The sequence below is a fragment of the Rhincodon typus genome, chromosome 7 (genome assembly GCF_021869965.1).
Source record: "Rhincodon typus isolate 14 chromosome 7, sRhiTyp1.1, whole genome shotgun sequence".
NCBI lineage: Eukaryota > Metazoa > Chordata > Chondrichthyes > Orectolobiformes > Rhincodontidae > Rhincodon > Rhincodon typus.
Window position 1 is genome coordinate 16,532,759 of NC_063338.1, and position 26,501 is coordinate 16,559,259.

At 39.9% G+C, this 26,501-nt stretch overlaps 1 protein-coding gene across 2 annotated transcripts in view; it reads left to right on the plus strand.

Moving 5' to 3' along the window:
- Positions 1 to 26,501, plus strand: part of nbeal1 (neurobeachin-like 1) — a 128,806-nt gene that overhangs the window by 20,923 nt on the left and 81,382 nt on the right. For both annotated transcript variants that reach the window (XM_048599007.1, XM_048599006.1), the window contains exons 6-11: positions 610 to 916; positions 1,157 to 1,263; positions 6,141 to 6,221; positions 15,006 to 15,089; positions 15,589 to 15,687; positions 20,231 to 20,811. In XM_048599007.1, coding sequence (XP_048454964.1) covers positions 610 to 916; positions 1,157 to 1,263; positions 6,141 to 6,221; positions 15,006 to 15,089; positions 15,589 to 15,687; positions 20,231 to 20,811 — 1,259 coding nt within the window. The remainder of the gene's footprint in view (positions 1 to 609; positions 917 to 1,156; positions 1,264 to 6,140; positions 6,222 to 15,005; positions 15,090 to 15,588; positions 15,688 to 20,230; positions 20,812 to 26,501) is intronic.

Below are 26,501 nucleotides of genomic sequence, written 5' to 3' on the forward strand. Positions count from 1 at the left end.
GTGTTCATCCAGCCCTGCACCTTGTTGTCTCGGATTCTCCAGCATCTACAGTTCCTACTATCTCTGAAAACTTTAAAATATTGCTTTACTGGGTACCAGACTTGTGATTCGGGAATACATCCAAAATCAAGTAAAGGTTGGCTTCCGGTCTCCACCTTCCCCAACTGGCTAGAAGAGGTTTAACCCTGAGTGTCAAGGGTGACCCACTTATAAGATGGTACCTTTGTAATCGCTTACTAAAGTCAGTACTTTTAAATCTTGGTTGACTTTGCAATGTTAGAGCATGTCTTTCAGAACAATTGAATGAAAATACAGTCCTATCACTGTTCTAAGTTTAAAACTTTGCCAACTTTGTATCTTAGTTCAAAACCCATGTAAGCATTTTAACATGGAACCTAAACATAAATGTCAAGATTTGAAGGTTATGCCATTGCACTTAGCAAGTTGACCAGCCAGTTCATATAGATGCAGTCCAACTTCAGAAGTCAGTCACGTGTGATTGGGAAGTTGTTTCAAAGCAAAAGGAACTGGTAGAATTATATTCAGTTTGGCCATGGATGCAGCATTCATTGAGTTATTTATAAAGAATAATATGACATTTAATTTCAGCGGAATGCACTTCAGGCAATCTCCCCAGCTACAATGGAAGTCTTGATGAGGGTATTGGCAGACTGTGATCTGTTGGATGACAAAGACCCAGATGATGTAAGCCATAAATTGGAGCTGACCCTGAAGTGCCTGACGGAAGTGATTCATGTGCTACTAACCAGCAGCTCTGATCAGCGGCAGGTAGAAATCAGCACAATCCTGGAGAATTATTTCAAGCTGCTCAATTCTGATCACACCGCATTGCTGGTCAATCGCAGATCGCGGAACTGGGAGAGTAGTTTCATTGCACTACAGATACAAATGCTGAGTGAGTATACGTAGGGCCTGTTTTGACTGTCTTTTGCTTATAGGTGGGAGAGCTATTGATGTATTTAATGCATGGAATTCTGAATTTTAAATGATATACTACCACAAGAAAGTCAGAGTTAGGTTTTCAAGCATGTCTTGAAGGATGAAAGTGGGGGTAAAGCCTAACGTTTAGGGAAGGGACCTTTTCCATATGATTTCTTTGTTGAAAACTACAAATATCTGAATTTTCTCCCCACAGACACTATTCCAGAAATGTTAAACTGCCCTGACAGACCAGTCCTTCAGGCAATCTTCTTGAATAGCAACTGCTTTGAACATCTTACTCGACTCATACAGAACAGCAAGGTAGACTCCCAACTGCACCAGAGTGATTATTTGCCTTGATTTGACTAACGCTGCAGTTACCACTTTCTCTTTTTTTTATAGACTAATGTTGAAATGGATAGAACAGAAATGAGAACTTGCGCTCTGCCTGAAAATTTTTGTTCCAAAATCATTGAAATGATCTGATTGCAGCTCTTGAGGTTCGGGGACAAGTTTGAATTCAGGATAAAGTTAGGATAAGGATATTGTAATATTAAACCATTGTAGGTGGATATAACTGGACTAGACTTTCAAATTGATTGAAAATCCTTCCCAGCTCAGCTGCTTTATTTAGTGCAAGCAAATATTCTGAATGAAATGCTAAGTTATTGAACATCCTGCTCTTCATTTTCTTCTCGGCCTCTCTTTATTGCAGCAGGCACTGTGCTCACCTGTGAGTGTGGATAGTTAAGCTGCCTGGAGGCTAATCTTGCCCAGTGCAAACCTACTAAAGTTTATATTTTTAATCAACCTGTTCAAACATTTTATGACACACCTCTGGAACCTGTGGGACTTGAATCCAGACCTTCTGGCCTAGATGTAGGAGCATTGCCACTGAACCACAAAAGCCCTTTCACTAAGGTTTGTACAGTAGGTGGCCAAGTTAAGCTTCTACTGGAGAGGAGTGCTTTTTTTCTGCTCTGCACTACTTCCTGCCTTGGAGTGGTTAAGATTGCAGAATAATTATGCTTTATGGTAGCACATTGGAACACCCCTTAAATCTTTTTACACCTTTATGAATATTGACTTGGTAAAATGGCGCTTGCATAATTTTACTAAAAATTTGTATAAGGCAGTGACTGGTATAATAATTGCCCAGTGACCAATAGCCATGCTATTTTAAAACTCAAAAGACATGAATAGTCACATTGTCATTATTGTATTGCAGCAGCCTCTAGATGGCTTGATTGAAATAAAACCATCATTGTTAAAGCCTGGAAGTGAGCTAGTTGCCCAGGAATTACCTTGAGGCTGTGATCATTGACTTTTCAATCTGTTCTGTTGGCTAATTGAAAAGGTTGATTATGTGAGCTTTTTCGGTTGACCTTGTTAAACAGGTTTATTTGTTGTACTCTCAAATTCTTTGAGTGCCATTGAATTAAATGACACTCAAATTCTTTGAGTGCCATTGAATTAAATGACAGGGTTGTTGTGGTGCAGTGGTAGTACCCCTGCCTTTGAACCAGGAGGCCTGAGTTCATGCCCCACCTGAACACAGAGGTGTGCCTTATAATCACTGAACAGGTTGGTTAGAAAATATGAGATTGAACCGCAAGTGTGTTTGCAATGACTGGATAGTTGACTTGTCTGGAACAGACTGATTAGGTGCATTTTTTTCAAGATAGTGATAATTAGGAGAAAATAATCTCAGCAATTATGACATGAACATGGGGCTGTATTTAATTCAGTATTTAATAACTTGCTGATATTACGTTTTGAGTTGTAAATTAGCCTCTTTACAACAGCCTGTTTAGATCTTGGAAAGAAGAATCTGCAGCTTTCAATTATTAAGCTAAAATGCAGTCAGAAATTAACGTTCAGGATTATATTCCTGGTATATTGCTGAGGTACATTGGCAATCCAGTGATCAGCGTGTCGTCCTTCTATGTAAAATAGCTCCCCCTTCACAATGTATATCAGTACGAGAAACTTTGGGTGGACAAACAGATTGTCAGTTATGTGCATCACACTGACCAGCTTAGAGTCTAGCCCGGAATCTCCATGCTAATTGTGTTTTTTAAATGTACAGGAGCACTTTTACACAACTGTTGAAGAGTGTTGTGCAAGTGATTTAAGAATAGTGATGAGCCAGCACCATAGATCTAGGATATTTATTCAAGCTTTAGGTACTGCTGGGTTATCCATGTTATGTATAATTTCAATGGCGTGCCCATATTAATGTTGTAAGCCTTGAAAAAGGTTTAACAAAGTTTTTTACAATCTGGTTTATTGATGAAGTTGTAAATTCAAAGTCGTAGTTTTTGAAGAGTTCTAATGGAACATTGACTAAAGCTATATTGTTGTTGCTTCCTTTGATAATCCAAGAATTTAAGTGAGAAAAGTTAGGCAGACCTTTCCTCTGCTCCTCTGTCTTTCTAACCTTCACATCCTTTCTCCCCTTCTTCCCAGTATTTTCTTCCCCTCTTTCTTTTTCTCTCTCTTCTTTAGCTCCCACCCCGTCTCTCCTATACTTTCTTTCTGGTTGGTCACTCTTTCTCTCCAGCCTTGCTCTGTATCCCTTTTCCTCTTTCTTCTAGTTGTTACTTTTACTGCTGTTATTCCCCTCGATTCTGTGTGCCCCCTCCCCTTCCCTGTAAGACTGAAATAGGAGAGATAGTAGGAACTGCAGATGCTGGAGAATCCGAGACAACAAGGTGCAGGGCTGGATGAACACAGCAGGCCAAGCAGCATCATAGGAGCAATGCTGCTTGGCCTGCTGTGTTCATCCAGCCTTGCACCTTGTTGTCTCTGAAATAGGAGAGTGCTGGATTACTCCATGGTGGGAATTAATAGTTATTTTTTCCCCCTTGACGTAACCAACAGAGGTCATGAAAGGAAATAACAGTAAAGCTACAATGTGCAAAGTTACAAGTTATGGCCTAAATTGAAAGATTGATGTGTTAGATTTTAAAACGTGATTTTGTGCATTTAAATGCAAAACAAATATTACTCCCCAAAGGAAGCTTAATTAACAGTTTTGGCACGAACCCTAGTCTTTTTCTCAGTTCAGTCATAATGCTAGTTTTAAATCTTTCAATTATTGTGACCCTGGTATTAAAAATTAAGAATCTCACTTGTAATGACAAGTCATTATAGTTCCTTTACAAGTGTGTGGGAGATCCACAAGCATGAGGTGTTTTGTTCTTCTACTTGTTACTGTTGAATTTCAAGTTATTTTGCAGGGCTGCAGCTTCAAAGCTGTACTTCGTTGAATTTCCATGAACTCCTCTAAGTTATACTGGGAAATAATCTGCCCAGTTGTAGTGTTTCCCACTTTTAAGTACTGGATGCTGATGTCACAGAGGCTGCCGGTTTGTGAATTCAGTTGCCAACTTTGGTTCTATAAGCAAGAGGTTATGTGCAGCGCAGAGTATTTTGTTGTTGTAATGCTATAACAAAATACATTGATTCTCACCAGCAACTTTAATGCATAAACTGGTTCACAGCTAAGGGCCTTTGGTAATTGTGCAAACATCTTCCATCACAGCAGTTGAGCTGTAGGAGAATTGAGTAGAATACATTGACCTTGTACCCGTTTTAATAGTGAATGTTGAGCAATAAAATGGTCTGGTGACTGTTTGTGATTCAATCACATGTTTACGTATGACGGTTTTGTAAGTTTTATTGTATTTTGTTGTATCTTAGTGTGTTACTGCAAGGTCCTTTACTTTGTGACTCTCGGTTGTGTGGGCCATTAATTATTCTGGTCAACCAGACAGAAAGGAGATTCAGACCTGGGATGGAAAATGAATCAGTGGCAAACTATAAACTATTTCAAACTAGTAATTTTTTTTTTATTTCCTGGACTAATATGGATGAATGCCTGATCTGTGTTGAACTTCTGTTTGGAGTGAACTGTCAGTCTTGCTCTTTATTACTAGCTAGTTTAATTTCATTCTGTGCTAACATATAACATTTGAACTTAACCCTTTCATTTAATAGTGGAATCACTCAGCAATGGAGAATGCCTTGAAATTTTCTTGCTTGTCTGTGGCCTGCATACAATTAAGACTGTGTTCTTGAGTGAGACAGAACAGACATATCAAGCTAAAGTATCCAGACAAAAGGTCTTTTAAAAAGCAGTGACATGACTCTTCTTGGAATTTTTCTGTCTTCATGGGCCTCTCCAGCTCCCATATTACGTATGATTCCCTGGAAGGCTTGACCAGTCCCAAACTACTGTCTATGTTACAGAATGCTTCACTTGCAAAGCCAGATCAAAGCCAGCCTCATCGTTTTTTCTCTTTCATCACTTTTCTGTGGAAATGTTTTTTCTGCTTACCTTTCTTTCCAGCCAAGGCCTGTGTAGGAAGTTGATGCTTTTCACCCACATGCTACAACATGAACATGACTTTTATATAAATTCTGATCTCTGTTTGTCTCCTGGTGGTGATGGCATGCTAATTATTGATCTTTAATATCTCATGCAGCTTTCATTCTTCATATGTGAATGTTAACAGCCTGTTCAACCAACTTCATTCTTCTTTGTATGTGTTCTTTATACCATAGGTCATTGGATATTAATTGGGATTGGTGTTTCCAGTGAACTTGTTTTAGTCACCAGTGCACACCCCAAAACTCTGGTGCTCGTACAAAGATTCTGTTACCTTATACTTAGTGGCGCATTACAAGCTGAAGTTACTTAGCCATTTAGGACTTTCTGTTAAGGGGAGAACCTACAATGGAAGGAGAAGGCAAAATATACTGTTTTTTAGGAGCTTGTTCTGGGAACAAAAAGCAGGTGAGCCTGACATGTCTGGAAAATGGGGCCCACTCCATTGGAGAATACGCATCGTTCATTGCATATGGCTGGGTGCTGTCCCAAGAATGTTGCTGCTGTGTAGCATATGAATTTCTGAATTCAGCTTACAGTCACAACCACATCATATGGTTTGGTTTTAAATCAGCAGTGTCAGGATTGTAATTTAGTATCAGGGTCTGAAGTAAAGAAAAGAATTGTTTGACTTTTTACATTGCTGAATGTCGTTGTTTGAGTTGGCTAAGTTTAGTTCAGTAAACTAATAGCAACTTGCTTTACGCTGGCTTAACAAAAGTTTTTCTTTCAATAACCCATGCCCCAACTGTATTAATTCTACTTGTTGCGCGCCTTTCATGCTTGTGTTGTGTTCATTTAACAGCTGTTTGTAAGTTGTAAAGCAGCAGACAAGAATGAGAAAGATCTTGCCAACAAATTACTGACAGAAATGAATGTGAACCAGGTATTAACTGAATTCTTGTTTCAGCTGTAAATCACTAGCATTGGGACAGCCATGTCAGTATGTGCCTCAAGACAGCCAGCCTATTGACCAGCAAGTAATCATGGGCCAGTAAACACTGGAATGCAACTATTAATCAAGCAAGCAAATGCAATGTTGACCACTGATAGCACAAACCAGGGACCGTGTCATATTCTCTCTCCTATCCCCCACCCACTGTGATTTTAATTAGGTGGCATTAGATCAGTTGACACAGTAAAAGCAATGAATAATATCTTTTGAGGTTCATCACCAGTTATTCTGTCTAGTAAGAGCTAGCTAGTAAGTGTTGAGACCTAGCTAGGCAAAATGTGGGGTAGTCAGAATTCTACACAGAATTTTTTTAGCATTTTGACTTCTCAATCAGTAAGTTCAGAATCAGGATATCCAACAGCATTTAACATTAAGACCTTTAAAGGTAGCAAAGATGAGAAATGTACACTCATGAGTTTGGCCTAAGTTCAACTGAGGCTCCAAGTCTAAAAGGATTCTAATTTAACCTCACATTTCACCCAATCCCCCAACAAAATATATCTTTAAAACTGTTCTTTTGTATTAATGCATCTCACATGGTTAGGATTAATTCCTAATGGAGACAGCAGATCAAGGTCTAATTTGCTCCGGTTGACCAACTTGCATCTGAATTGTTTAAATCTGCAGAGATTTTCCTGCCGCATAAACTTGAACTACTTTTGTGCAATGTGCATCGTGTTTGCCAGGAATCAGATGGAGATTATCCCAAACATGTTTTCTTTGGTCTTTGAAAACAATATCAGAAAACAAACTGTCATCTACACCAGGGTTCGTTTGGAGGTCCAGTCCAAAAGTGCTTTAACGCACTGACCTTGCAATTGCTAATTTAGTTGAACAAGTTAGTTACAGCAGCATTAAAAACTGAAAGCACTTAAAATGATCAGCTCAGATCGAGTCTCTAGAACGAGAAACTGAATTACTGTTTTAGTTCAATGACATTCATTAGAACTGGAAGGTAAAGGTGATGGTAAAAAGCTATTTGGTACTGTAGCAGGGAATACAAAATCAAAGGCAACAGAATGTAGTCTTAAATGGCATAAGGGATTATGGTTCAAAAATGGGTGGCAGTGAGACTGTTAAACAAAAGATGAGTCCCACAAAGTTGTGAATAGTTTTAAAAGAAAGTTGTTTTGGAAAATCTGAAAATTTGGAGCAGGTTACCTTGTTCATAGGTAGTCACTAGAGTTTTTAGATCACCCACTGAAAGAGAGTCAAGAAAGGAATGCCCACTCCAAGTATAAGACTATGAACGCATTTTGGTCATGGGCTTTGGTTCCCTAGCAATGTTGTTGAACAAAACTGCTCTGTGTTCAGCTTGAGTAAACCGAATAACGCTTTCAAAACCCTACTTCAAAGAATTCTTAAGCATCCATTAAAGAATGAGAGCCCTGAAGGTCATTTGTTTAAAACGAACTCAAATTAGATGCCCAGTTTATTTGTAAATTATCCAGTGTCACACATTAGTTCCTGGTTTGCTATCGCTATTACAATAGGTTGCCGTTATATGGTCAAAATTTCAGAAATAGGTAAGAACATAAGAAATAGGAGCAGGAGGAGGTCTTTCAGTCTCTCAAGCCATCTGTGTAATCTGTAAGGTCATGGCTGATCTGCCCCAGGCCTAAACTCCTCTTTCATGCCAGCTCTTCTGAGCCGTCTATTCCTTAATATCTCAAAAATCTATCTACCTCCTCTTTAAGGGCTTTCAGTAATCTAGCCTCCAGAACTCTAGAGTAGAGAATTCCAGACTTTTTCTGATGGAAGAAATTCCTTCATACCTCAGTTATGATATGAGTATCAAAAACAGAAGTTGCTGGAAAAGCTCAGCAGGTCTGAGGAAGGGTTACCGGACCTGAAACGTTAACTCTGATTTTCTCTTCACAGATGCTGCCAGACCTGCTGAGCTTTTCCAGCAACTTCTGTTTTTGATCCTGATCTGCAGCATCCGCAGTTCTTTTGGTTTTTATTTATGATCTGAGTATCCCTTTATTCTGTAACTATGTTGCCTAGTTCAAGAATCCCCTCTAATGGATTGTTCTTCTCGACATCTACCCTGTTAAGATACTTTAAAATCTTTTACCTTTCAGTAAGATCACATGACATTCTTCTCAGCTGTAACAAGTAAAGGCCTAACCCGTTTAACCAGTTTTGATAAGTCAACCTCTTCATTCCAGCAGTCAGTTGGATGTCTTTTGAACTTCCTCCAATGCCAATATATTCTTTTTGAAATATGGGGACCAAAACTACACAGTTCTCCAGGTATGGCTCACAACACCAACAGCCAACACTTGTAACAAGACTACCCTATTCTTCAACTCCGTTCCTCTAGCAATAAAGTTCATAATTCATTTTCCTTCCTAATTACTTGTTGCACCTGCATGATAACTTCTTGTTTCTTGCACAAGAACACCCCAATCCCCATATATGCTGTACTTATTTTGGAGTGTCTTTCCATTTAAATAATAGTCTGCCTTTTGATTCTTCCAACCAAAGTGCGTGTCAACACATTTTTCTAGATTAAACTCCATCTAGCAAGACTTTGCCCGTTTGCACAACTTTTGTGCGCCCCCTTGCAGATTTTTTTTATGTCCTCATCCCAACATGGCCTCCTACCTATTTTTGATTTTTAGCTAATTTGGATACATTACACTTTGCCCTCTCCTCCATGTCATTAATATAGATGGTATGTAATTGAGCCTTAGGACTGATCCTTGTGGCACTTCACTAGTTATATTTTTCCAATATGAAAAAGAACAATTAATCCCAATTCTGTTTTCTGTTTTTAACCAATCCTCAATCCATACTAATGCATTATCCCTAATACAATGAGTTCCTGTCTCGTGCAATAACTATTTGTGGCACCACACTGCCTTCTAGAAATCCAAATACACTACATCAGCTGATTCCTCTCAATCAACACTACTTGCTATTATCAAAAGGAACTCAACAAAATTTGTCAAACACTATTTCACTTTTACAGAACCATGTTGACCATTTGATTGCATTAATATTTTCTAAATGTTCCACTATTTCTTCCTTAATAATGGACTCGAGCATTTTCCCAATTACAGATGTTAGGCTGATTGGCCTATAGCTTCCTGCTTTGTATCTCCCTCCTTTCTTGAGCAATTAATCAAAAAATTGTGACTGTCTTCTAAAACAGTGTCCATGTAACTCTCCCCATCTCTGATATCTCACAGTATCTACCACTGGGACTGCAGCTTATTAACTCTGAACCAAATTTCCTTGAGTGGCCAACATTTACTGCAGATGTAGTCACTGTGAATCACATGAGCGCCCATCAGCTTCCATATACAACACTGCACCATACTTCCTGCCTAGCCACCTCTTCTATTTATTTAATTGGATCTTAAGAAATTCACTTTTAACTTACTGTTCACTTGTAATAACTTCTCCTTACTTAAATTTGGCCAATCAAACAAGCAATGGAAGAAATACCTACCAGTCACCCACCCCATTTTCTTGTGAAAACGTTCTTTGCTATTGACTTTCATCTCCCACTCTCACTGCCCTTCTCATGTAGGTTCCCCTTCCCAATCTGCTTCACAGTGATATTGACTTGCTACATACTCATCCCAGTCTCCAGTATACATATGATGTTTTGGAGCTCCCCCTGTTGTAAACTTCCCTTTCTGTGCTAACAGTGTAAACTTTGTCAGTGCCTTAATTTTTTTTAATGATGTAATAAAGGTACATTTGAAACTTTTCCAATTGGCAATGAAAAAAACGATGACTTGACAAGATGGATATACATTATATGAAGGCATAGACCATAAAGATCTTAAAACGGCAAAGTGAGTCTGTTTAAAATTATACTGATTTCATAGAATGATACATCAAAGAAGGAGGCAATGTAATCTTTTGAAAGAGCTGTACATTTAGCTCTTCTGCAACGATCTACAAGTTTTTCCTTTTTGAAATATGTATCCAGTTTCCTTCTGAAAATATCAAATCTGCTTCCACCACTCTGTCATGCAGTATATCTCAGATTATCATAACACTTCAAAAGCGGGGAAAAAAAAAATCTCCTTTTGCTGCTGCTGCTTCTTTTGCCATCATTTTAAATGTGTTTTCTGATTCTTGGCCCTTGTGCCAATGAAAGCCATTTTGACCTTATCTGTTGTATCATATTGCCTCATCCCTTTGAACAGTTTATCAAGTCTCCCCATAACCACCTCCAATGTGAGGAAAGAAAACCCATTTTCTTCAGATAACTGAGATGCCTCAACCCCAGTATATTCTTGTAAAATCTCTCTGCATCATTTCACGGTCTTGGCATCATTTCTAAAGGGTGGGGTCCTGAATTGAACTCCAAATGTCTACCCACTGATATATAAAGATTTAGCCTAACTTGCCAATGTTAAATGTTGGGGCTGTTTGACTGGTGGACTTCATCAGTTGAGCAAGGAATGTTGGCCTGAAAATGGGTTCCTGTTTTACTTCAAACAGTATTGTGGACATTTAGCATTTGCCTAATCTGGTAGTTAGGATCTTTGTTTTTTTGCAAATCCCACTATTTTGTGATGTGAACTGAAACCCAAATGTGGCAACTCTAGGCAGGCTTTCCTGCGTATAGTTGAGAAATTATTCTTTCAAACTTGAACACATAATAAAGCACTTAAGGCTTTTAGTAGGAATGTGCCTCTTCAGTCTGGGCCCCTGAGTGTTCAAATACCAGTAGCAACGCTGGAACTTGGCACAGGATTCGTGGTTTGTCTTCAAGAGGATGACATCATGTCTCTTATTGCCTGAGAATATGTTCTGGACATCAAAAACAGACATGAATAATTTTTTCCTCCTATTCTGTCTTTGTAGCAGTCAGTCTGTTGCGTTCCCTTCTCAAAAATGGCCAATACTATTTTTGTTTTAAAATGTATCGAAAAGCCTCTCCTTGTAGTGCCTGATTGTGGGCTGATTCAGTTTTACACACATTTAATCTCTGTTACCTTATTCCTTTTTCCTCCCACACACATTTAAAAAGAAAATTCATCTACAGGCCAAAACAAAATCTAGTGTCTAACAATCTCTGCACTGACCTTGTTGTTCCACATATTAGCCACTTAATTTTTATAGTCTTTGTTTGTTCTTTATTTGACATACAATACAGTGGCAGCAGTTTGTACCACCTACAAGCTGTACTGCAGGAATCCACCAAAGCTGCCCCAAAAGCATCTTGCAAGCAAGTGACCTCCTAAAGTGCAGAAAGACAGAGGCAGCAGATGCAAGAGAAAACCACCACCTGGAAGTTCTCTCCAAGTCTCTCACTATCTTGACTTGGATTTATGTCACTGTTTTGACATTGTTGCTGGCTCAAAATCTTGGAACTCACTTCCTGAAGGAACTGTGACTGTTGTGGCACCGTGTGGATTGTAGTGTTCAAAAACGCGGCCCCAGCACCACCACCTCAACGTAAGGATGGGCAACAAATGTTGGCCCGGCCAGAAACACCAACATCCCGTGAAAGAATAAATTACGTAACAGTCCTTGGGCACCTACCCAAAGTCTGAGTAACAGAGTTATTAGCGTATTCAGGATTGTAAATTTAATTTCACTTGGGAGTTCAATTTCAATTAATTTCATATACTGTATAATGGACCTTCATGCACCTTTAGGGAATGTCTATGGTCATTCTTGCAAACTCTCAACTATAAACAAAAAGGGATATGCTGGGCTGAGAGAGATATTTTCAGAATCAAATTATACACCTGTTTATAAATTATGATTGAGATTTTGTTGCATAGAGGACACCTGTCTCCATTGTTATTTCAGGCCTTTAGTCGTTTTTATACTCAACTTTTCCAATGCTGTCCTGCCTGGCCTCCTATCTTCTAACTCCATATACAAGAACCCATTCAAAACTATGGATGCTCGTATCCCAATTTGCAACAATTCCTGTTTACCCATTACTGCCCACACCCCGAGCGCACAAGCCAGTGTTTGATGACTAACACTGGCTCTCTGCCAGCAGTGTCCAATTTTAAAACTCCCATCCACATATTTAAATTTGTCTGTTCCTCATTCCTCAATATCTCCTTAATTTTCTCCTGCCCTATTAGCTGCCTCCCAAAACTCTGTCTCTAACTTTAGCCCACTTGTGCATCAGTTTCTTCTTAGCAGTTCTGTTTTCACCAGCTACGCTCTGCACATGGAATTCCCTGCTTAAAACCACTAATTTCCTCTCCCTTTCAAAAGTTAGTTTCCAGACAAACTTTAGTTACTGCACCCTTTTTGCTGTCTGATGCTTTTTGATCATGCCTCTATAAAACATCTTGGTGTTTTTGTACACTGAAGGCACTGCATAAAGATACATTATTTTTGTTTAAATTACCTTGTTGTCAAATTAAAAAAATCTAAGAATTTCAAACTTTTTCACTGTTTCTCATCTAAAATGGATGCTTTGGTAGCACCTGTTCAGTATTTAATAATTAATAGTATAGGTTATAGGAAAGGCAAAACCCCTGAGTTGGCTCTTGAAAATTAATGTGCAAGCTGGCATGTGGTGTTTGATACTGGCATGGCATTTCCAAGCACACTTTTCTATTATCTCGCAGGGTTTACCTTTGATTTCTCTGCACTGTGGTGATGGGTGGGTAATTTTGTGATCAGTGAAGCTGAATGTTGTTTGGTGCACAGGCAGATGTGTATGATGTCCTGCTGCTTACTGTTGGTGTTACCCGCATAGTACAGTGACCTGGTCTGGTGAGGAGTTGCAGCAACAACCTGAAAGTTATTGGGTGTTCTGCTGATCACTCACTTCTGAGGATTGCACAAACACTTAAGGTACTAAAAATAATGACACATTACTGTACTTCTTGTGTTTACCAAATTCTATATTGTGCTCATGTCAGATAATCCAGTGAGTTGCTGATTTGTTCTGAATTGAAAGGTTTCGAAGATCATTGGTGGGCTATGCTGGGCCAGCTGAATTGAAATCAGTGTGGCTCAGCATCCTAGGCCAGAGAGAAAGTAATTAGGCTTCTCATAAAGCCATGTCAGTCTAACAAAAGGCCAGTTGAGGTGATTGCAGAATCTCCTCGGAAGTCAAGATTGGACAATCCTAGGTGGCCACCAGACTGTGTATCCAAGGTTGATGGCACAGACATTTTCATGGTGTACAATCTGAGCCAGTCGAGCTCTCTCATACACTGTTGCTCAAGACACCATTTCAGCATCCTAGGATATGAAGACCATTAAAAGGTGGCGATCAAAATCTTAAAATGAGGGTTTCACAAAGTGTTTGATGAATAGACTCCTTTTTATCTCCGTGACCTAGAAACAGGAGGAAGCCTTCCACCCCAAGGGCCTGTTCCGCCATTCAGTTAGATTATGTCTGATCTATATCTTAATTCCATTTACCTGCTTCTTAATTTGGACTTCCCCTTTAGAAGGCCCAGCCTTGTGACGCCAGTGCACTCTCTTTAAAAGTATGGCTGTTTTCTTGCCAAATTTATGTATTGCAATTTAACTTAATTTGTCTAAGTGTTTCTGCCGTCCTCAGAAATGTTTTACTTAATTTTGAATAAACTTTCACATTGCCAACTGAAAATGCAACTTTTCAGAACTAAATATTTTTTCCGGATTAACATTGCCTCATTAAGTAGCCTCATTTAATTATGTGATGGCATGTCTGTGACATTAACTCTAGCTGCTGCATGTGGAAGCAAAGCAATTGGAAACAAAAGAATCAAATGTATCCTGGTGTAACTGTAAAGGTGCGTATTTTTCCTCACTGGCCTTCGTTACGAAGCTGACCACCGCCACCTTACGTGAATAATGGGAGTGGGTGTGGCATGCCGCATAATGTTCTTGCTACAGAAGATTTGTTGTAGGCTTGTCTTGTATGGTCATGGGTATTGTCAAGACTTGTCATTCTTACTAGCTTTCTAAGCATTTGTCATTTCACCTCGTTAAATTTATTTTAGCACAATGCCAATAACCAGTTCAAGTGTGGCTATAAATCTCACCCCTCCAAAATTCATTAAGCGTAATAGTGTAAAACTGACGGCAGAGAAGAGAAATACTAAAACTTTGCTCTGTGGTCTGCCCAAGATTGTCTTGTGATGTTCTATTGGACTTCCTTTAAGCATACCACATACCACTATTTCAGTGATTCAAAATTGAGAAATCTGGCACAACATAGACTTTGTTGCTTTTCACGTGGTACGAGTGGGCTTTACTTTAGGCAGGAGGATCTGAACTGGCAGCAATAGTAATGTCGATCCTGAACCATTACTGCCAGAGGTTTAATGTTTGTGTGTTTAATGAAGAAGAGGTTACATTTTCAGCCCATGCCAAACAATTCTATGCTTTCAAACTAGAACAATGTTTAGGCCTCGAATTAAGCACTGGATTTGAATCTGATATATCTGTTTTTTTTTTTTTGAATTACAAAATCTCAAGATAGGTTTCTTTCGTCACCAGTACCACCTAATGTTTAGTAACCCATCTTTGGATCATTTGATTCCCACTTCTATTAATAGTGTTTTAAAACTGGAATTTGTAGTTGTTGTTCCCTCAGAATGACCCCAATTGTGATAATATTACACTTCTTAAACGTTAGTTAAATGCCAAGTCTTGATATTGTTGGTTCTTCACCTTTGTATTCCAATTTTGAGAACAGAGAGCTGGTGAATGAGTATTCCTCCGCTGGTCAGTATCCTTGCTAGTTGCATCTTAATAGTCTAATTGATGTTCTAGGTGTGTCAGGGTCGCCTGGATAGTCTAGCTGTAGCGACGATCCAAGCTTTGACTGCAGTGATGCACAAATCCCCAGCTGCTAAGGTAAGCTTAGTTCATAATCTTGTTAAAAAAATGAAAACAGAAATAAAGCTCCAATTTGAATGACTTGAGTTAAAAGAAAAGCATAGTTTTCACCCTCTTCCCAACCAATGCATTCAATTTTTCTCAGAATAGCACCACACGTTGTGTTTACACATTGGGACTGGGAAGGGGAGCAATAACTGTGGAATGATGAAGGACATTCTGCCCACCAGAACTGTGCTGCCTCTTTGAAAGCCATATGAAGTTTCTATGACTGTCACAGTCTTATGAAAAGCTAGCTCAGATATGGAAATCAATGCTGCAAGTTTACACCCTGCTGCTTCATTGTAGGGAGCTTTGCACTCCCATTGCACTGATTACTGCCCCACTAATTTCTGGATTTTCCAAAGGGTTCCTTAGAGTGAGGGAACGTTTTTTTAACATGCTTAATACCAGTTAAATGTATTTCAATTACTTTGCATTGAATTTTCCCACATTCTTTTTAAAATTTTGAAACCAGGAGGTGTTCAAAGAACGTATTGGTTACACGCAGCTGTATGAAGTTCTGAAGACACTTGGCCAGCCGTCACGAGATCTGTTGAAGGAGCTGATGAACATGGTGAGGCTCATTATTTCAGTTTGAAGACTTGGGGTTTTGCACGATCTGATGCTGACATGGGTGTTGTGAATTAGAATCTGACAATTTCTATCAGCTGAAATCCTGTATCCTCCACATTTTTACAGTTTATAATGATAATCATTTTGGTTTAGTTGTTTAATTCTTTATAGTTTTGTGCTCTCTTTTGGTCATGATTATATGTTTGCCAGTGTTTTCAATGGATTCTAATGTAACACTACCACTTTCTTCGTGTTTCCTCTGTGGATTTCATTGTTTTTCTCTGGTGCTGTCTTATAGATCCTGCTATTTTTTAAACAACTTGTATCTCCTTTGAGGCCTGTGTTCTCCTTCAGTCCTTGCTTCTTGCAAATGCCCCCAACTTCTTTTTCCTTGCTCTGTTGGCTGGCTAGATTGAAAGCTCTGGAATTCTCTCCTTAAGATCTGGCCATCGCACACACACTCACTTTTGTGCTCTCTGTTCACGTAGTTACAAGTGTAAAACTGATCTTGGAGATTTACAGAACTGGGAGGGATGAAACTGGAGTGGGATTTGAAAACGGAGATGAGAATTTTAAAATCGGGTGTGACTTAACCATTGTTATCCTTGCTGGAAACCGTTAACACATTACGCATTGGGTCTGCAGCCACAGACAAAACCGTATCTTGATGCAGAAATGAATAATGCACAGGGAATACAGTGATAATGTTTAGTCAACTTATGAAGCATGCATCGAACTATATCAAATGGACTGTTTAGATCAAGATAGTAGGAACTGCAGATGCTGGAGAATCTGCGATAACCAGGTGTAGAGCTGGATGAACACAGCAGGCCAAGCAGCATCAGAGGAGCAGGAAGGCTGATGTTTCGGGCCTAGACCCTTCTTCAGAAGTGGGGGAGGGGAAGGGGGTTCTGAAATAAATAGGGAAAGAGGGGGAGGATAGAAGATGGATAGAGGAGAAGATAGGTGGAGAGGAGACAGACCGGTCAATGAGGTGGGGATGGAGCCGGTAAACGGGAGTGTAGGTGAGGAGTTAGGGAGGAGATAGGTCAGTCCAGGGAGGACGGACAGGTCAAGGGGACGGGATGAGGTTAGTAGGTAGGAGATGGGGGTGTGGCTTGAGGTGGGAGGAGGGGATAGGTGGGAGGAAGGACAGGTTAGGGAGGCGGGGACAAAGCTGGGCTGGTTTTGGGATGCAGTAGGGGGAGGGGAGATTTTGAAGCTTGTGAAGTCCACATTGATACCATTGGGCTGCAGGGTTCCCAAGCGGAATATGAGTTGCTGTTCCTGCAACCTTCGGGTAGCATCGTTGTGGCACTGCAGGAGGCCCAGGATGGACATGTTGTCTGCGGAATGGCAATAGGAGGGGGAGTTGAAATGGTTCGCGACTGGGAGGTGCAGTTGTTTAGTGCGAACCGAGCATAGGTGTTCTGCAAAGTGGTCCCCAAGATGCCAGTTTGAGGTCTGTGTTTTCAGCAGCTTTTATATAACATAGACAACTTACAGCAATCAAGAAAGGAAGTCAACAAGTTTTGTTTTCACTGTTTGAGCATATTCTGGGCATCATGGAGGACAAAATCACAAATGCAGCAGCCCGTTCACAGGCATATCTTCCAGGTATGCTGCCCATCATCAAGCATAGGTGACTTTGCCAAGTTGGGCAAAGATGGTGGAATTTGAATTCAATAATTATCTGGAATTAAGAATATAATGATGACCGTGAATCCATTGCCGATTGTCGGAAAAACCCATCTGATTCACTAATGTCCTTTAGGGAAGGAAACTGCCATCCTTACCTGGTCTAGCCTACATGTGATTCCAGACCCACAGCAATGTGGTTGACTCTTAACTGCCCTCTGAACAATTAGGGATGGGCAATAAATGCTGCCAGGCCAATGACGCCCTCATCCTGTGAATGAATAAAGAAAAAAAAAATTCACAGACTGTCACATACCCAACTATTTTCTGTGTGGCAAGGTAGCCAGAACTGTGGACAAGCAGGACGTCCAAAAGTTCACTTTAAGGATACTTGCAAGCCTGACCTGAAGGGCAGAAGCATTGATTTTCACACTCAGGTGGCTCTTGCTGACAACAGAGGAAAAGGATGGCATCATCTGTTGCTAACATGTTGGTAGCATGATCATTGGTGACTCGGAAACAGGCACTAACACCAAAAGTAGAACAACTCATAATCCCTTAATAGAATCTGCCTTTCTCAGATTGGTGTCTTCATCTATCAGAAAAATTGCACTATGTGAAACTTCCCCATTCCCAGCAAATGTGATTTGCCATATGATGGCGGTCTTGTGTAGAAAGGTTGCTGCCTATGCTTAATCAGAAGCCAGTTTAAAACAGAGCTCAAAGATTTTGTTTCATTCAGGGGCATCGGCATTTTTTTGCCCATCCCTAATTGCCACTTGAACTGATTAGCTCGAACCATTTATGAATCAACTGCATTGCTACAGGTCTGGAGTTACATGTAGGCTAGATCAGGTAGGAATGAAAAATTTCCTTCCCTAGTACAGTGAATCAGATGGATTTTTACAAAAACCATGGGATTTGAACCCAAGTCCTCAGAGCGTTAGCCTGGGTCTTTGGACTAATAGTCGAGTGATAATACCATACACCACCACCTTACGTTGTAATGGGTGAATGGGACTTGGTGCTTGTTAGGGCATGGACAGCAGAATTTTGGATGTGCACAAGTTTAGGGAGGGTAGAAAACAGGAGGCCAGCAAAGGGTGCATTAGAATACCCTAGTCTAGGGGTACCAGAGGGATGGATATAAATGTCCTTTAAAATGATACTTAGAACCTACCTCTTCGACTAATCTTCTGGTCATCTATTCTAATTTGCTTTTCTATTTCACATAATTTAATTTTGTTTGATAATGCTCCTGTGAAGCAATGTAGGACACTTTACTGCAATAAAGATGGTATGCTGAAAGAAATAATCTAGCTCTCTTGCTTTTACATCCTACCTACACCCACCTCTATATCTCCAATTTGCAGGTCTACCTTCATATACTGAGGTTGCTGTCAATGTGAAAACACTAATCATTTTGCTGTTACAGTAATGTCATTGCAATGAACATTTCTTCAATATGGAGAGGGAATGAATTTCGTGAGGAAGTGGTAGATGGAGACACAGTCACAACGTTTAAAAGACATTTGGATAAGTATGTGAATAGGAAAGGTTTGGAGGGATATGGCCCAGAAGCAGGCAGTTGGGACTAGGTTAGTTTGGGATTATGTTTGGCATGGACTGGTTGGACCAAATGATCTGTTTCCATGTTGTATGGACGTTATCATGCTGACCTTTTCCTCTGTTGGCAGAGGAGGTTACCTCAACTTGTTGGGGCAGAATTGCAACTACTGTGCCATGAAAGAAGCTAACTAGCACAATTAAAAACCTGTACTATCACCACAAATATAGAAATATAGATATGAAAAATGGTCACAGGAAGCTCTTTCAACTTTTCAATGTGAAAGAAAGGGTTTAAATTGCCTTTTATAAATTGCTTTGATCTTTTAACTGATCCCAGAAGAGCACTCACTTTGAATCATTCAGTGCAGATAGTGCTGTCCACAGTTTTGTATGACATGGTTTTGCCATAACACTGGGTTTACTTTACTACCCATTATTCCAATAACGTGCCTGATTTGCAACAATGCAATTTCAGTTGATCACCAATATGTTAACAAATGTATAAGCAATACTGAGGTGGCCTTTAACAGATGATTGATGTTTGTTTCTACTTCTCAGAGCACTGTATTTCTTTGCTGAGTCTCTATGCTTTCTGTTCCAACCCTTCCAGCTAGACCTAGGAGCTGGGACTATTCTCAACTTCATTTTCTTGACATCACATGTAGTTTCATAGTTGATGGCAAATTTTGCAATGTAATGTACATGATTCTTATTTCAAGTGTCCAATAAAGGATGGTAATAAGGATTGTCCACTAATGATTTTGATTAATTTCATCCCTTAGCATAGGGAATGGATGCAGTATTATTCACTATATTGAGTAAAAATGTGCAGCATCAGGGTAATCCACTCTGACAAAAATATGTCATATTAGCCTGGATGACATCAGGGAATGTAACCCAAACATTTACATAGGTTTTTGTGGGAATGTGTGTTTCCAGTAGCACACAATGCTATGATTTGCAGGAACATAAATGCTGTGATATTCGACGACTACCTATATTACTGATTCAGTTGGTATTTGTGAATGTATTGGTTGAAATGAAGCACTATCTTTGAATGGTGATGGATTGTCTCATTTACCCTATCAAAAGCCTAATCTGAATAGTACGGACCACTTTTCCCATCACGGTAATTTTCTCAAGAAGTAAGTTGTTAGATTGCATCTGGTTTTAATCTTTAAGGGTACCATTTAATTCTGAATGTCGCAGATTGATGATAGATTTACCAATCCCCTTTAGCTCTTGCCTGTGTGCAATTTGCAGTCGTGTATGCTTACAGTTGTAAAGGAAATTCAGTGGTTCATGGTTTCATTTGCTGTGTTATTTCCTGCTTGCAGGCCATTGAAGGTGAACATACCTCTGTTGGGATGCTAGGGATCAGCAACGTCCAGCCACTACTACTACTCATCCAATGGCTTCCTGAACTGGACTCTTTTGAACTACAAATCTTTGTTTCTGATTGGCTGAAGAGGATATGCTGCATTAACCGTCAAAGTCGCACGTTTTGTGTGAATGCCAACATTGTTCGCCGTATCCTTGTGACTTTAACCTATCATGTGAGACTACATCGTACGTGTGCGGAGAATCTGATTGGACTCCTAGGGTCATTAGGCAGCCAGTCACTGAGCTCAGGAGAGCTCTTGCAGTTGATGAGGTTATTAAGGATGGACAATCCTAAAGAGGCCCATCCCTATGTCGTCCCTGTGACACGCGCAATACTGGGCATTGCCCGAAAGCAGGGCTTGGATAATGCACTACAGTACTTTAACCTATCCCACAGCATGGCGGGGATCATGGTACCCACAATTCAACGTTGGCCTGGCTACGCCTTCAGCTTCTATGCCTGGTTGTGTCTTGATCAAGGACAAGAGGCCAGTGGAATCATTGGGAAAGGAAGCAAGAGGAAACAGTTGTACAGGTAGGATAAAGACAATTCATTTGTATAATTTGAACATTTCTTTTCTCTCTTGTGGTTGAACTGTTTCAGACTTTGGTTGTATAGTTGCTAACCACTCCCTCCGCTGTTTGCCGTTGCGTAGGAATGGGCAGCTCTGACCTTATGACTCAACATGCTTCTGTAGCTAGGGTTGCCAACCCTCTTGGATTTTTGTGGCGCCTCCAAGAATTAGAGTCATTGCAAAACAGGAGATGGCTATTCGGCTCATAATGGCTTTCTATAGGGCAATCCAGTTAGGCTCATCCTCCCACCCTATCCCTGTGACCCTGTCTGTTCATTTCTTTCAAGTGTCCATCTAATTTTCTTTTGAAAGCATTCATCTTGAACTTCTTTCATTACCATTTATGTGTAAAAACCAAGTTCTTTCCCCCACCACGCCCTGTATCTCTTGCCAAAAGCTTTTACGTTTCATCTTTGTGCCATTAGCTACTGGGAACAGCATTTGCTCCCCCCACATAGCTTCACAAGGGCAGCTAGGAATGGGCAACAAATTCTGCATAGCTAGTGATGTACATCTCATAGAGAGAGAAATAAAAATCTGTATACCTTGATTAAATCGCCCTACAATGTCCTTTGCTCCAGGGAGGATAACCCCAGCTGAAGGTTAATGTTTAAACTCTACTGCAACCAATCTAAGAGTAAAACTATAAGGGCATTAAAAAATGTTATTTATTTTCTCTGTTTTCAGTGATTGCTTTGTGTATTAGTTTTAAAGATGGTGGGATCAAGACTGTTTTTGGTCACGTAGTTGGAAGCTGGAGACAATGCGTCGAAATCTGCAGGAATCTATCCAATCAGAGGTGGTAACCTTACCTGTCCGTCATAACAGAGACTTGCAGAAACCAGAATATTGAGCTTGTGTCTGCCTGACCTGAATTATGTTGCTTATTGTGATGAATTCTTTGTAATACTGTAAGAAAGCTGGATTTTAGATGAGGGAGAGGCAAGGTGAACTTCTGATTATGTTCCATTAGTTAGAATACCACAGTGCAATCTGCTGTTCTTGGTCAATTGTTGCAATAAAACCAGAATTTAAGAATATCATTCTTTTTCCCCCCAGTTACTTTCATGTTTTCAAATTTGAATCAATGTGTCCCCCAATCAGTTATAATGCTGTACTCTAGTAGTTTAATTGGAAAATCAAAGGTTTTTCGAAGTGAACTTTGTACAAAGCCAAGACTGAAGGAATAGCAAATGTGACACAGTTACTTCAGGTTTGACAAGCCGATGATGATTATGATGAACAATAGTTCTCAGTTATAAATGGTAAACTGTAATTGCACACCTGAGCTCAATGTGACAACCTGTTTAAACCTTGCAGTTATAGTTTGATAGGTGATGTTACGTCTTCTTACCTGAAAGAGACCCATTAATTCCAACTCTGTATTGTGTGTGTTAACCAATTGTTAGCCCATGCTAATACCTTACCACTCAATACTGTGAGTTCCTATCTTGTGTCATAACCTTTCATGTGACACAGTGCAAAATGACTTCTGGAAATCCACATACACTACATCATTTACCTTTTATCAACTGTGCTTGTTATAACTTCAGAGGACTTAAGCAAATTTGTAAAATGTGATTGCTCTTTCACAAAATCATATTGATCCTGTCTGATTGTATCAACCTTTTCTAAATGTCTTGCTATTGCTTCCTTAATGATTAACCCTGATATTTTCCCAATGACAGGTGTTAGACTAACTCGTCTATATGTTCCTGCTTTCTGTCTCCGTCCTTCCTTAAATTGGAAGGAATTAGCTGGAACCCTCCCAGAATCCAGTGAGTTCTGAAAAGTTCCAACCAATGCCTCCACTATCTCTGCAGCCACTTCCTTTAAAATCTTGGATGCAAGCTGTCAGGTTTTGGTGACTTGTCTGTGTTCAATCCCATTAGTTTTTCAATACTTTGTCCCTCGTGACAGAATCTTTACAGTGTCATTCCTCCCATTAGCATCTTGCTTATCTGTTATCTTTGGGATGTTTATAGTGTCCTCCACCGTGAAGACCGATGCAAACATTATTTTAAATGATCTGACATTTTCCTTTCCCCATTGTCAGTTCCCCAGTTGCATCTTCCACCTTTTATTTTAGCTGCTCTCTTTTTGTTTACCTACAGAAGCTCTTGGTGTTTATATATTCCTTGTGATTTACTTTCATAATCAATTTTCTTTTTAGTTTATTTGTAATCAGCTGGTTCCTAAAATATGCCCAATTCTCTGGCCTGTCACTAATTTACAAAACTTTGTCTGCCTTCGTCTTTTTACTCTCTTTGACTGCCTTTGTTGTAGATGGATAATTCATTCTTCTTATTGAGTCCTCCTTTTTGACCAGAATAAGGTTTTGCTTTGTGTTATGAAATATCTGCTGAGTTCCTTGAAAGTGGAGTCACAGGTAGACATTTGCCATGCTTGCCTTCATTGGTCAGAACTTTTGAGTGTACGAGTTGAGGTGGCATGTTGCAGCTGTACAGGACATTGGTGAGGCCACTTTAAGAATACTGTGTACATTTCAGGTGCAGAAAAGATTTACAAGGATGTTACTGGGACCGGAGGGTTTGAATTATAGGGAGAGGCTGAATAGGCTGGGGCTATTTTCCTGGGAGGGTCGGAGGTCAAGGGGTGACCTTACAGAAGTTTATAAAATCGTGAAGGGTGTGGATAGGTTGAATAGCCAAGGTGTTTTCCCCACGGGAGGGGAGTTCAAAACTAGAGGGCATAGGTTTAAGCTGAGAGGAGAAAGATTTAAAAGGGACCTAAGGGGCAACGTTTTTTTTACGCAGATGGTGGTGTGTGTATGGAATGAGCTGCCAGAGGAAGTGGTGGAGGCGGGTACAATTTCAACATATACAAGGCAACTGGATGGGTATACGAATAGGAAGAGTTTAGAAGAATATGGGCCAAATGCTGGCAAATGGGACTAGGGCAAATTGGGATGACTAGCCGGCATGGACGAGTTGGATCGAAGGGTCTGTTTCCATGCTGTATGACTCTATGACTCTTTGACTCTACGCTTGTCTCTGCTCCTCCACTGACTTTCCCCTCAGTCTGTTCTCCCAGCCTGTTTTACAAAACTCTTCAGACCTCTGTAATTGTCCTTATTTATATTCTTGAAGAACTCCAGCAAATTTGTAAAACATGTTGTGCCTGTTTTATTGTATTAACCTTTTCTAGATGTTTTGCTATTTCTTCCTTAATATTTAATTTGAGGACACTGGTTTGAGACCTGAGTTGCTTTCCCTCAAACTAAATTTGAAATTCTACCATGTTTTGATCAGATCTTCCTGTAGGATCCTTAATCACAAGATGTCTTCTTAATTCTACCTCATTTCACATTACTAGATCTGAATAGCCTGTTTGTGGATAGATTCTGCAACATGCTGTTCTAAGAAACAATCCCTGATGCACTCTAGAAATCTGCCTTCCACGTTACCCTTCCCTATCTGATTTATCCAACCAATATGCAGATTACAATCACTGAAGACAGTTTTGTAATGACCTTCTATATTGATAGGCTAAAAGCGCCGAGCGAGGTTTTTTAAGGTCTGATCAAAATGGTTACAATAAGAAGCATATGCTTCAATATATAGCTAATTTAAATGGTTAACATACGTAATGCATTTATGAATTAATAATTGTTATTTTATACTACTGATACATCTAAAATATAAAGTTATATAGTTTGGTTAAACAAGTGAGTTTCTCTGTTTTTCGGTTCGTTGGTGACTTTGGTACTGGCAGTATTTGGAGCTCTATCTCTGATTCCCCGCACCAGTCATGCAAATCCCAACTTGATGGTGTGAAGTCCATGACTCTGAAAAGTCCAAAAAATGGGACAGAGCCCCTGATTTTAAAGCTATTTTGGTAACCTGCTGAATCCCCATTTTGTATCACCTTCAGAACTTTTCCAGCCCTCAAACATAGGTGGAGAAACAAGACCTGGTGGCATCATATACACTGCACAAGCAGACAGTTCCCACTGAACCTCAAGGTCAGGCAGCTTCCCCCGCTAGTCAAAATAGGCTGTTTTTAAATTAGGCCTGTTGTTTATTTACATTTCCACTTTACTTCAGTTGCTCGTTATCATGCCCAATTAATCTTCAACGATTAGCCTTTAATGGTCTGGTTTGAAGATATCATTTTTAAACATAAGTCTACACCTTCTTATACACCTCCATTATTTCCCAATTTATACTTTGTCCTACAGTGAGGCAATTCGTGGGGGCCTATAGACGACTGCCACCCTGTGATGTTTTCCCTTGCTATTCCTCATTTCCACTCAAACTGATTCCACATCATTATCTGTAATATCTATAATACAACTCACCTCTGCACCGATGCCATCCTCTTATTAACAAGCCTGCCCCATGTCCTTTGCCTGTTTGCCCATTCTTCTGGAACATCAGTACCCTTGGATATTGAATTCCTAATCTTGGTCACCATATACCGTAATTGCTATTAATTCATGTTCATTTATTTCTATTTGTGCTGTTAACTTATCTACCTTGTTACAAATGGTGCGTGCATTCAGATAGAGCCTTAAACTTTGTGTTTTTACCATTATTAGTGTCTCTATTTCTAATTTCTTCTGCATATATTTTCCACCCCTTCCTGCCGTACTATGATTATCATTCTCCTCTTCACTACCCAGTACCTCTGCTCTCTTTTTAATTTTTGAAATCCCTTCAACTGAACACTTCCCCCTTCTAATTAACTTAAATCCCTATCCACAACCCTTATTATATGAATCTCCAGGACACTGATGCCAGCATGGTTTAACACAAGTCTGTCCCAACGGACTAGCTCTTTCTTTCCCTAGTACTGGTGTCAGGATGCCATGAATTGGAACTCATTTCTCCCACACCAATCCTTGAGCCTCATGTTTACCTCTCTAATTTTATTTACCCTTAGCCAATTTGGTTAGTAATCTAGAGTTTATTACCTTTGTTATTCTCCTTTTTCATTTAGGCCCAAGATGCTCATAATCCCTCTCTCCTAGTCCTACCTATGTCTTAATACCACAACAACTGATCTTTCCCCTCCTACTCCAAGTTTCTGTCCAACCCAGAAGAGATGTCCTGAACCTCAGCACCGGTTAGGCAACACAGCAGTTTGAGGCCCTGCTTCAGAGAGCAGTATCTATTCCCCTAACTATTTTGCCTTCTCCTATTATTACATTTCCCTTTTCTCCACCCCCTTGAGTGGTGCTCTGGACAATGGTGCAGTGGTTAGCATGACACAAGGAGTCATCACAGGGATATAGACAAGTGAAGCAAGCGGACAAAAACTTGGCAGATGGAATATAATGTGGGAAAATGCGGGAATTTGCACTTTGATAGGAAGAATAGAGGAGCTGAGTATTATTTAAATGGGAAAAGACAGAAAGCTTCAAAACAGGGATATTGGGACGTCCTCGTCCACGAATCACAAAAACCTAGCAACCAAGTTTAGTCGGTAATAGAGAAGATAAATGGAATATTGGCCTTTATTTCAAAGAGAATGGAGTATAAATTTGTAGGGAGGTTTTGCTAAAACTATGCAAAATATTAATCAAACCACAGCTTGGAATACTGTGAACAGTTCTAGGAAAGATGTTGGGTTCACCAGGCTGATACAGGTATGGGGGGATTCCCTTATGAGGAGAGGTTGAGTAGGA